The following is an 11834-nucleotide window of genomic DNA, read 5'->3' on the forward strand; positions in this document are numbered from 1 at the left end:
CCCCAGTTCAGCCTGCCAATCACAGGCACATGAGTGCGTCCCCAGAGAGCACAGAGCCTCCCCCAACCTGGAACCGTCCCACATGGGTCACTGTCCCGCGTGGGTCCAGGTGCGTTAACTGCCGCGCTGCCGCCGGGCCCTCTGGTGGGTTTTCGCCCGTGGTTTAGAACACTCTGCTGCCACGGGGACTGAGGCCGAGGCAGGTCATGGCCCTGTCTGGGTGATGTGCACAGACACTGCCCCCCCCCTCCCCCGTGAGAGCGGCAGCTTCAGGGCCTGGGGGGTGTGGATTGTGAGGCTGGGCGATGGGGGCGGGGGAGGAACGGGGACAAGGACACTGGGTCCCAGTCTGGCCTGCCAGTGTCCCCAGCCCCCGCCCCACCCGATTTCTGGCCAGGCTGCCTCACGCAGGCCGGCCACACTGGGGGAGCTGGGGGAGGGGTGTTTGCCCGTTGCCAGGCGCCCGGGTTCCGGCCCCTGGCACTCCGCAGCCATGCTGCCCGCACTGACCGTGCTGTTCCTGCTGGCTGCGCCGGCCCCTGCCCGGGCCTGGTCTCGGCCCCTGTGGTACCAGGTGGGGCTGGACCTGCAGCCCTGGGGGTGCCAGCCCAATGGCATGGAGGGCTGCGGCCGCAGCCTGAGCTGTCCCGGCTACTGGATGGGCCTGGGGACAAACAACATCTACCCCGTGGCCGGGGTCACGGCCAGCACCACCTTAATGCTGCTGGTGGGCCGTGCGCTGAGGCGGCGCCGCTTACAGACTCTCAAGGGTCAGGTGAGTGGGGCCCAGCTCCTGCCTCCGCGAACACCTCCACCCAGCCCAGGGCCCGTGGGGCCTCCTTCCCTGCGCTGCCCACACCCCGTGGTCCCACATCTGTCCACACGGCCATCAGCCCCGTGGCCGGCACCCACCCCCATCTGTGCTCCTGCAGGGTCTCTGCCCCTCCCCTACCACTGCAGACGCTGGAGGGCCCCACCACCCTGTCTCCCTGCCCACACCCTGGGGCACCGTCCCACACCCACGCCCCTTTCCCTGCTCCCTAGCCATCCCTCCACTCTCACCCGGCCTCTCGGTCCTGTTCCCAGGATGCCCCCGTGACCGCAGGCACCTGTGGACCCTGGAAACGGCGGACCCAGATCTCAGACCGTGCCCTGCTGCTGGGGGTTCTGCACATGCTGGACGCCCTCCTGGCCCACATCGAGAGCCACCTGCAGCGGCTCGCCACCCAGCAGCACATCCGAATAAAGGGCACGCCCTCCCAGAGTGGGTGAGCCCGCACGCCTCCCCGACGCCAGGCTCCCGTGTGTCTGTTCTCCCAGGCCTGTCCGCGCCCTGTCCCCTCTGTGGGCCAGGGGCCAGGAGGCCTGCTGAGGATGCAGTGCCCAACACGGAGGTGGGTGGGACCCAGGCTGGGTCACTCTACTCTGTCACCCCTGCAAGTGGCCCTTCATCCCCAAGGCTCCCACTTGCAGCCACCACTGGCCCTCTGGCCTGACCAGTACTTGGGGACCCCCAGTGTGGTGGGTGACGACTTGACATCACGGCAAACTTGGGTGGTCCAGAGAGGGCTGCCTGGAGGAGGTGACAGTCCGGCTGAGTCCTGAGGAGGAATGGGTGAGGGGAAGAAGACTCCAGGGGAGGCCACAGGAGTGGCTGTGTCTGGTCCCCCACACGCCTGGGCCAGGCAGGAGTGGCCAGTGGTGCAGGGCCTCCAGTGACGCGTGAGTCAGGGGTTTCCAGTGGGCAGGGGAGCCGAGGAGGGGCCTGGTCAGCAATGGCGTGTCTCTGCTGACCCCGGGGGTCCCTGCTGAAGGTCTGAGTCCGGGCCCCCAGTCACTGTGGGGCTGCACCCATGCTCGACTTTGCCCTCCCTCGTCCCCATCTCAGGGAGGCCAACGGGAGCCTCCACATGACTGGAGAATGCTCCGAAGCAGCTGGCTCTGGTGCCCTCCTTCCTGGCCCTGCGGGTCCCTGCCCGGGGGTCACTGCTCCGTGCCCGGGAGCAGCTCAGGTCCAGGAGCCTCCAGCCAGGAGCCCGGAATGCAGCTCAGGCCTGCCCTGCAGCCTGCATGGCCCTTGCTCCAAGGCCCCTGGAAAGGAGTAAGGCTGAGCCTCCCCAAGGGAGCCCTCCCCCCCACCCCCGCTCCCCTCCCTCTCACCACAGGCAATGCAGCCAAGTTGGAAAAAGCATACAAATTGTGAATTCAAAAACAGAAACAGAAGTGAGTTAAAATGAAGGGCCAGCAGGTGGCATGGTGGTTAAGATGCTGGACTTCCACGTGACCAACCATGGTTTGGGTCCTGGGCCTGGAAGCTTGAAAATTGAGCCAGGTGCATGTACACGCATGCCCAAAATCCCAGGAAGAGAATGAGGAGAAGGGATTGCAGGGCGGCCATCCCCTCAGTGGGTGATTTCTCACTTTCCCCCTCACTGTCTGTCTCTGGTGGGCACACGTGCCTTATGGTAAAAGGCTAAAAAAAATGATAATAAAAAAAGAGAAATATTTTAAAGAGTTATTTTATTATTATTATTATTATTATTTTGCGGAACTCAGTCTAGTTAGAAAATTTATTATTATTTTTAAAATTTGCTATAGGTCACATGCACTAACCAGAGAGAGAGAGAGAGAGAGAGAGAGAGAGAGAAAGAAAGCTGCCAGGTCCAGGCCTCAAACCGTGGTCAACCACGGGGGAGTCCAGCACCCTAACCACTATACCACCTGCTGGCCCCAATCATGAGCAATTAAAATTTTTATTTTATTGGGGACCAACAGGTGGCGTGGTGGTTAAGGTGCTGGACACTCCCACATGACTGACCACGGTTCGAGTCCCGGACCTGGCAGCTTGCTTTCTCAATCTTTCTCTCTCTCTGTCTTTCTCTGGTCAAATTAAAATAAGTGAATGAAAAAAAAAGTGAATGAATATTTATGTTTTAGTTTTGCACTCACTGGAGAGAGAGAGAAAGTGAAAGTGAGAAACCACCTCCCCAGGGGCGGTAGGGGATGACCACGCCTCTTCCAGTCTCTTCTCGGGATTTTGGGTACCCACACGTGTGCCCGGTGTGATTTTCAGTTGCTGAATTCAGGACTCCAACTGCTATGTCGGTCAGCCATGTGAGATCGAACCACCGTAATGACTACACCACCTGACTGGTCCCAAATTTTAAAAAATTTCAAGTTGACAAATACCGTAAGTCCAGAAAAGTATTGTATCTGGGGACCAGCAGTTGGCATAATGGCTATGTTGCTAGACTCCCATGTAGACGACCATGGTTCGAGTTCCGGACCCGGTGGCTTAAACTCGCGCTGGGAGCGTGATCCCGAGAGGAGAATGGAGGAGAAGGGATTGCAGTGTGGACATTTCCCCTGGGGGGTGATTTCTCGCTTTCTATCTCTCTGTTTCTCTCTGTGTTTCTGGTGAGTACATGTGCCCTATAGCAAAAACCTCTCCGAAAAAAAAAAAGTATCGTATCTGTGATTTCTTGACGTATTTTTGTAATGCTTTCCTCTTATATTTTCAGCTTCTTATTCTGATGGAAGGAGATTTGGGGGGGAGACAGAGGCAGGCAGGGAGACAACACAGAAGGAGAGCTGGAGGCCGGGCCCAGGATGGGGGCACCCCAGAGTCAGCTTTCTGCCCCATCTTGCACAGCCTTCAGCACAAGAATTTTGTAATTAAAAAAAAATATTATTTTATTTAACTTTATTTATTTATTTATAAAGGTATGGGAGACAAATTGTGGTCAGTCATGTGGGAGTCCAGCACCCTTAACCACCATGCCACCTGCCAGCCTCATTTTTAAAAACATTTATTTTATTTAACTTTATTTATTATCATTCTTATTTTTCAGTTTGATCAGACAGAGAGAGAAAGTGAACAAGTAAGCCACCAGGTCCAGGACTTGAACTGCAGTCAGCCACAAGGGAGTTCAGCACCCTTAACCACCATGCCACCTGCTAGCCCCAAATTTCATATATATATATTTTTTTGGGGGGAGGTTTTCGCTATAGGGCATGTGCGCTCATCAGAAAGACAGACAGATAGAGACAGAAAGCGAGAAATCACCCCCCAGCGGGGGTTGGCCACGCCACAATCCTTTCTCCTCCATTCTCCTCTCAGGATCTTGGACACGCACGCACACGCACCCGGCATGAGTTTTAGCCACTGGGTCCAGGACTCAAACCACGATCGACTACATGGGAGTCCAGTGACATAGCCATTATGCCAACTGCTGGTCCCAGATTTCGTATTTTTTTTAAGGAAATATTTTCCACATAGAGAATAGAATAATTCAGTGTGCTTTCTAACATATTTGATTGAGATTTGTGTGTGTGTGTTTTCCCACAGGGCATATATGCTCGCCAGAGAGAGACAGTGAGAAAGAGAGAGAGCGGGAAAGTGAGAAATCACCACCACCACCCCCAGCAGGAGCATGCTGCAATCCCTTCTCCATTCTCCTTTCTGAATTTCGGGTATGCACACATGTACCTGGGGTGTTTTCAAGTTGCTGAGTCCAGGACTTGAACCATAGTCAACCATGTAGGATCCAGGTAACTTAACCAGCATGCCACCTGCTGGTCCTGAAATTTGTATTTTAATTATTGATAGTTTAGAAAAGTTGGACTAGTCCCATGGCCTGGCAGTTAATAGAGTCAGTTTTCCCCGATGGCTGATTGCATGGTTCAAATCCCAGCTCTGGTAGCTGTGGGGATATGCTGGGGGCATGTGTGTGCGTGCCCTAATCCTGCCAGGATGGTAGATGGAGACGGGACTGGAGCGAGACCACGCCCATTCAGGCTACTTTCTCCTCCCCTCCGATGAGCGCACATCCCTCTGGGGAAAACTCTTTACCTTCCTAACCTGTGGTGGATGGTGTCATGCGAATGTTCTGGATGGCCGGCACAGGGGGAGCTCCTCACCTTCTCTTACAGGAGCTGTAAGATCTGGAGGGAGCTGGGGACCAGTAGACGGCGGTCACGTCGCTGGAAGCTGCAATCCAGCGACTTAAAACTCACTGAGCGCATGTGCGTGTTTTCCCCAATCCTGAGGAGAGTGGAAAAGGGATGGCAGGTGGCCATCCCCTGGGGGCTGGGGGGCAATTTCTGTCTTAGGGTCTCACGTGCCCTATAGCAAAAATCTGTAAAAAAAAAAAAAAAAAGAAAAAAGAAAAAGAAAGAAAAAAAAAAAAAAGAAAAGATTTGGAAGGAGTTGGGGCCAGCAGATGGCGGAGCTGCTGCATTGCTGAACTGCCACAGGGCCGACTGCAGCCTGAGTCCTGGACTTGGGGGCTGTGCTCAAGATCCCTGGGAGGAGAATGGAGAAGGGATTGTGGTGTGGTGAGTTCATGCCACGAGCCCTAGAAAGAAAGAAAAAAAAGACTTGGAAGGAGTTTCCAAGCGAGCTTCTGGCTCTGTGCTTTTCAAACATGCCTTCGCTCCACGGCCCACTGCTTCTCAGCGCTGGGCACGAGGGCAGCGTCTTACCGTCATGGGACTTTGCACTTCTGTCGTGACCAGCTCTGACCTGGCCCGACTTTCCTAGACACCACATTCCTGCCTTATTATTCCTAGACGGGAGTAAGACCCACAGCGGTGGAGCAAACCTCATGAATGCCATACATCCCACTGCACCCTGGGGCCACCTGGAGATGCATGGCCCAGGCCCCCTTCACGCAGGGTGGCCAGGTGACAGGCCTGGTGCAGCCATGGAGAACCTTTGCACTAGTTTCATTCTCTGCCCAACCCTTCTCCTCCCTCCCTCAGGTGCCGACCTCAAGGGTCTCTCTGTAAATATCTCACGCTCTGGTCCTCCTCTCTAAGTTGGCTTCTTCAAAAAAAAAAAAAGTTTTAAGAATTTCTTATTTTAGGGACCAGCAGATGTCGTAATGTTTACGTCGCTGGACTCCCACATGGTTAACCGTGGTTTGAGTCCCAGACCTGATGACTTAAAACTCATGCCAGGTGTGTGTGCCCAAGATCCTGAGAAGAGAATGGAGGAGAGGGGATTGTGCCATGGCTATCACCCTTGGGGGATCTCTGTCTCTCCAGTGAGTGTGTGCACCCTATAGCAAAAGTCTCTCAAAAATTACTTAGTTTTGGGACCAGCAGTTAGCGTAATGGCTATGTCGCTGGACTCCCACATAGTCAACCGCGGTTCGAGTCCCGGACCTGGTGGCTTAAACTCACGCTGGGCGTGTGTGTGTGTGCGTGCCCAAGATCCCAAGAGGAGAATGAAGGAGAAGGGATTGTGGCGTGGTCATCCCTCCTGGGGGGTGATTTCTCGCTTTCTGTCTCTCTGTCTCTCTCTGTCTGGCTGGTGAGTGCACGCGCCCTATAGCAAAAACCTCTCCCCCCCAAAATAATTTTATTTATTATAATAATTATTATTTTTGTGGGGTTTTTAAAATTATTTAATTTTATGTATTCATTCATTGATCTATGTAGGAGTATTCAGCACCTTAACCACCATGCCACCTGCTGGTTCCTATACTTATTACTTTAAAAAAATTTGCTACGGGCTGGCAGATGGCATGGAAGTTAAGGCACTGGATCTCACATGGCCAGCCGTGTGGTTTGAGTCCTGGAGATGCTTTCTCCCTCCCTCTCTCTGTCTCTCTCTCTAGTGAGAGCACTTGCTTGGTGACAATTCAAAAAAAAAAAACTGAGCATAGTGACTATTACAACTAGGAAATGGTGAATTATTGTTTAATGACCACATCCTGCTTAATGTCTGGGGTGATTAAAAAGTTCTGGGAACAGATATTGGTGATAATTACACAACATTGTGCGGTCCTGCTGCAGTCTCTCCACTTCCCCATCCTGTTGTGATTACAGGACACGCACACACACATGTGGGGCCATTCAGAACACAGTGGGATGTGTGGGAACCACCCACCCTAACCACTAGGCCACCACCAGCCCTGAGACGCTGTTGTATATTAATATACATATTTTAGTACAAGTTTAAATAAAAATAACGTGCAGGGCCAGTAGGTGGCGTGGTGGTTAAGGTGCTGGATCCCACATGGCCAATGGCACAGTTCGAGTCCTGGACCCGGCAACTTGAAAACTAGCCCATGTGCACCTGGTAAGAGGTTTGAGCATCTCTAGGGGGACAAAGGGGGCCTTAGAGAAGGACAGAAAAAAGGGACCCAGTTGAGAAATGGTGTTACAAAATCCAGTCTGCAATTCAGCGTGAGAAAGGATATTTCTGTCTTACTCCCATACCCGGTCAATTCCAGAAGGCCCATGAGTCACCAGAGGCGGCTGCCCAGTTGTGGCGATGGCCTCTGCTGCTATGTGGCCTTCTAGTGTTACTTTTTTGGGGACCAGCCTCTTGAAACACATCCTTCCGGGTGTCTACAGCATGGCACTTCCTGGCCGTCCCCGACTTCCCTCCTCTTCCCCCACCCCAAGGCAGCTGTGGGGTGGGAGGGAGGGGAGGGCTGGATTTATAAGTTATTTGGAACAGGATCTGCTGAAAAACCGGGTGTGGGTTTAGGGAGGAGTCAAGATGACGCCTGGACTTTTAGCCTGAGCAAGGAGCGCAATGGGGTGGCACCTACTGAGACAGCCACAGGAGGGACAGGTCTGCCAGTAAAGCACCTACTGAGACAGCCACAGGAGGGACAGGTCTGCCAGGTTTCACTGGAGAGGCGTGCTGGCCACCCAGGGATGGGGCAGATGGATGGGGACAGCGGCGCTGTGCACACAGACAGTGCTGAAGCCACGAGGCTGGTGAGATGACCGGAGAGCACGTGTTCGTGGTGCCGGCCCTGGGCACAGAGGTGGACAGGAACCTGGAGCACCGAGGCCCTGAAGGCCCGGAGCCCAAGCAGTCGTTGCTCTGAGGAGGAGGAAGTAGCCCATGACAGTGAGACTGAGGAGTTGCTGCCCATTGCTTCCCTGAACAGGTGTGGTTTTAGAGGAGGGTGCTGGACAGAGACAGGGAGAGAGGAGAGAGGGGAGAGGGGAGAGTGGAGGAGAGGAGTTGCGGGTCATGAGCTTTTGGGGGAACTCTGCTACAGCGAAGGTACAGAATGTACAGATGGACGACTGCAGTTCGAGTCCTGGACCTGGCAGCTTGCTTTCTCACTTTCCCCCCTCTCTGTCCTTCTCTGGTCAAATTTAAAAAAGTAAACATATAAAGTTAAATAAAGAAAGAGGTTTTTGCCTTAGGGTGCATACCCTTGCGGGAGGGAGAGAGAGACAGACACAGTGAGAGGGAAAGTGAGAAACCACACACCCCCCCCCCGGGGGGGAAGGGCCAAGCTGCAATCCCTTCTCCATTCTCCTCCTGGGATCTTGGACATACACGCACATATGCCCAGCATGATTTTCAAGCCACCAGGTCTGGGACTCAAACTACGGTCAGCCATCTGGAAGTCCAGCAATGTAAACACCATGCCATCTGCTGGTCCCGAGGGAGGGTGTTTTAACAATGGTATGATGGCTTGCAGAGTTTCTGATGAGAATTCTGCTATAATTTGTATCTTTGTTTCCCTGTATATCATTTTTATTTTTAGAGAGAGATTTTTGCTGTAGGGTGTGTGCACTTGCTGGAGAGACAGAGACAGAGAGATAGAAAGCGAGAAATCACCCCCAGGGAGGATGGCCACGCCCCACAATCCCTTCCCCTCCATTCTCTTCTCAGGTTTTCGGGCACACGAGCACATGGAGTGAGTTACAAGCTGCCAGGTCTGGGACTTGAACCGAGGCTGACCACATGGGAGTCCAGCTATGTAAACATTATGCCATGTGCTTACTGGCCCCTAATTTGTTTGTTGTTTTCACACATTAACCTTGTTTTCATTTTGTTTTAGTTTGTTATAGGGTGTGTGTGCTCACCAGAGAGAGGGGGGGATGAGAAATCATCACATGGGGTCCAGCCGCTGAACCTCCACGCCACCTGCTGGCCCAGTCTTGTCTGTTTCTGAAGTTTATGTTTATCCCATCAGCGAGTGAGAGATAGAGACAAAGAGAGATAGACAGAGACATAGCGCCTAAGCACCTGTCTCAACGCTGCAATTTGCCCTCAGCTTCAGGCAGCTATAGGTGTGCTCGGAAGTTTCTGGAAGAGAAGTGGCAACCGTCCCATGTGGGTCTGCCTCACAGGGCATGGCGTTTCACAGCTGCACCACCACCCAGACCATTTTTGAGGTTTATAGAAGCGGAATTGTATAGGCCAATACCCCGTGTGTGGTTCTTCCCCCCCCCCCCCCCCTCTGAGCACCGGAGTCCGAGTTGCAGCAGGCACCAGGAGTTTGGCCAGCCTGGGTGCAGTGTGCTTGGGGCTCCGCATGAAACTATGGTTCTGCTCTCCTGCCGAGGGACATCTGGGTTATTTCCAATTTGGGATTAGTAAAGCAAGCCACCAGGTCCGGGACTCGAACTGCCGTCAGCCATGTGGGAGTCCAGCGCCTTAACCATTATGCCACCTGCCAGCCCCTCGTTTGGCATTAGTAAAATAGAGCTGCTATGAACGTTTTTGCACAGGGCTTTAGGTGTCTGCATTTCCACCTTCCTTTGCGGCGTCTGCCTCAGTGGAGTCTTGAGCCATTTGCACCCACCCTCTTTCAGCCCTAAGGACCCAGTTTCCAGAGCAGTTGTACCGGAACCTGCCAGGAGTGTGTGGCAGCGCCAGGCACGCCACGCCCTGGCCCCTTCTTGGTCCGGTCAGCCGCGTTCTCGGAGCCCTGAGGAGATACAGTGGCGTCACTGTGACTGGACTGGCATCTCCTCAGTGGTTAACGGTGCTGAATACCTTTTCATTGCTGATCTGCTCTTTGACTCCCCTTGCTGTTGAGGATTTTTTAAAAGAATTATTTAATTTTATTTACTTACTGTTTTTAAAAAATTTGCTCCCCAGAGAGACAGAAAGTGAGAAAGCAAACCACTAGATCCAGTACCCGAACCATGGTCAGCCATGTGGGAGTCCAGCGCTTTAACCACCAAACTCCCTGCTGGCCCTGTTTTGTTCAATTTTTGATTCAGATACAAAGCAATGAAAACATGAAAATATTTGTTCATATATGATGACAATAATTATGTTTTAAAAAAAGCAATCTGGGGCCGGCAGGTGGCGTAGTGGTTAAGGTGCTGGACTCCCACGTGGAGTCCTGGCAGCTTGAAACTCACACCTGGTGCATGGGCTTGTGTGCCCAAAATCCCAAGAGGAGACTTGAGGAGACGGGACTGCAGCATGGCCATCTCCTCTGGGGGACTTCTCACTTTCTTTGTCTCGCCAGTGAGCAAAAACCTCTCTTAAAAAACCCACCAGTGTGGCCAGCAGGTGGCATGGTGTTTAAAGGCGCTGGATTCTCACATGGCTAACTGCAGTTCAAGTCCCCTACTTGGCAGCTTGCTTTCTCACTTCCCCTTTCTTGCTCTCTCTTGTCAAATTAAATAATCCTAATAACGACAAATGGAATTAAATAAATCATTTTTAAAACGCGCGTATACACACACACACACACACACACACCAGTGTCACAGGCAGGAGGAGTTTAAGGAGATAGAGCTGGGAGCAGTTTCTGGCTTTCTGTCTCTGTCTTTCTGGTAAGTCCACATGCCCTACAGCAAAAATCTTCCCCCAAAAACAAAACAGGGGCCAGCAGGTGGCGGGGTGGTTAAAGGTGATGGATTCCCATAATTCAAGAATCCCAAATCTATCTGGTGGCTTGCTTTCTCACTTTCTTTTTCTTTTCTTTTCTTTTTTTTTAAAGAATTATTTTACTTAACTTTATTTATTCATTTATTTTAATTTGACCCGAGAGGAACAGAGTGAGACAGAGAGAGGGAAAGTGAGAAAGCAAGCCACTGGGTGGGGCCTCGAACTGCACTTGGCTACGTGCTAGTCCAGCGCCCTTAACCACCACGCCACCTACTGGCCCCGCTTTCTCACTTTCTGTCTCATCAAATTAAAAAATAACAACAAATGAAATGAAATAAATAATCCTTTAAACAAAACAAAACAGTATTTATTCACTTCCTTCTAGGTCAGGCATGAGGATCTACTTCATTCTTTTGTAGTTGTTGTTACAGGGTGCCTGCGCTCTGGGAGAGAGAGCGAGAGGGAACGTGAGAAACCACTCCCCGGGGGAATGGTCACACCGCCATGGACCTCACCCCCGTGTGTTTCCACCTGCGGTCGGCCACGTGGCCACCTGCTGGCCCCAGATGTTTTTTTAAAACATAATTATTGTCATCATACACGAACAAACATCCCTTCTCCATTCTCCTCAGGGGATTTTGGGCACGCAAACGTGCCCGGTGTTGCCCCCAACCTGGACGCCACCTGCGGGTCCCAATCTACTTCCTTCAAAGCCAGAGAAAACTGGCTTTCCGGGTTGTCGGGCGGTGTCAGGGCTCCACGCCGGTGTTTCGGGCGTCCCCCTCCCCGCCGGCCTCTGCTCCGAGCACCACGCGGGGGAGCCAGGGTGCCCACGGTGGGTGAGAAATACCATGCACTCTGCCTCCGTGGCTGTAAGGGGCAGGTGCACGGGACGGCGGGCTGGCCGCGCCGGCCGATGGGCAGCAGGTGGACCGAGGGGCACCAGGACCTGGGGACCAGTACACGGAACTAGCGACCAGCCGCGGCAAAGAACCCCGCCGTCCCGCCAGGGGGCGGGCGAGTGCCCTGTCTGCGGTACTGCGCCTGCGCACGGCACCTACTGCGTCCGCTCTACGCATGCGTGACGTGCTCACAGGACCTGGAAGATGGCGGCGTCCGCAGTCTGCCGGGCAGCCAGCTCGGGGGCACAAGTGCTGCTGCGCACTCGGCGCCCGGTGAGTCGGCAGCGACAGCGTGGGGCTGCGAGGGGCAGGCCTCGGGA

The 11834-nt window shown here is 53.4% G+C and overlaps 2 protein-coding genes across 2 annotated transcripts in view; both read left to right on the forward strand.

Annotated features, from left to right (window-relative positions):
- The first annotated feature begins 452 nt into the window (after positions 1 to 452).
- Positions 453 to 2164, forward strand: TMEM89 (transmembrane protein 89). Its single transcript, XM_006171000.3, has 2 exons — positions 453 to 775; positions 1087 to 2164. Exons 1-2 carry the CDS (start codon positions 494 to 496, stop codon positions 1270 to 1272), a joined length of 468 nt encoding a protein of 155 aa, XP_006171062.1. The 5' UTR covers positions 453 to 493; the 3' UTR covers positions 1273 to 2164.
- Positions 2165 to 11660: 9496 nt separating this feature from the next.
- Positions 11661 to 11834, forward strand: part of UQCRC1 (ubiquinol-cytochrome c reductase core protein 1) — a 12684-nt gene continuing 12510 nt past the window's right edge. Inside the window, exon 1 of the mRNA XM_006170999.3 lies at positions 11661 to 11787. Within this exon, the coding sequence (XP_006171061.1) occupies positions 11719 to 11787 (69 nt within the window). The 5' untranslated portion in view covers positions 11661 to 11718. The remainder of the gene's footprint in view (positions 11788 to 11834) is intronic.

The sequence above is a fragment of the Tupaia chinensis genome, unplaced genomic scaffold (genome assembly GCF_000334495.1).
Source record: "Tupaia chinensis unplaced genomic scaffold, TupChi_1.0 Scaffold149184_1, whole genome shotgun sequence".
NCBI lineage: Eukaryota > Metazoa > Chordata > Mammalia > Scandentia > Tupaiidae > Tupaia > Tupaia belangeri.

Excerpts from the sequence above, each read along its gene's own strand:
- TMEM89 (XM_006171000.3), top strand. The coding sequence starts at position 494 with ATGCTGCCCGCACTGACCGTGCTGTTCCTGCTGGCTGCGCCGGCCCCT. Across the intron at positions 776-1,086 it reads TACAGACTCTCAAGGGTCAG|GATGCCCCCGTGACCGCAGG; the intron begins GTGAGTGGGGCC and ends TCCTGTTCCCAG.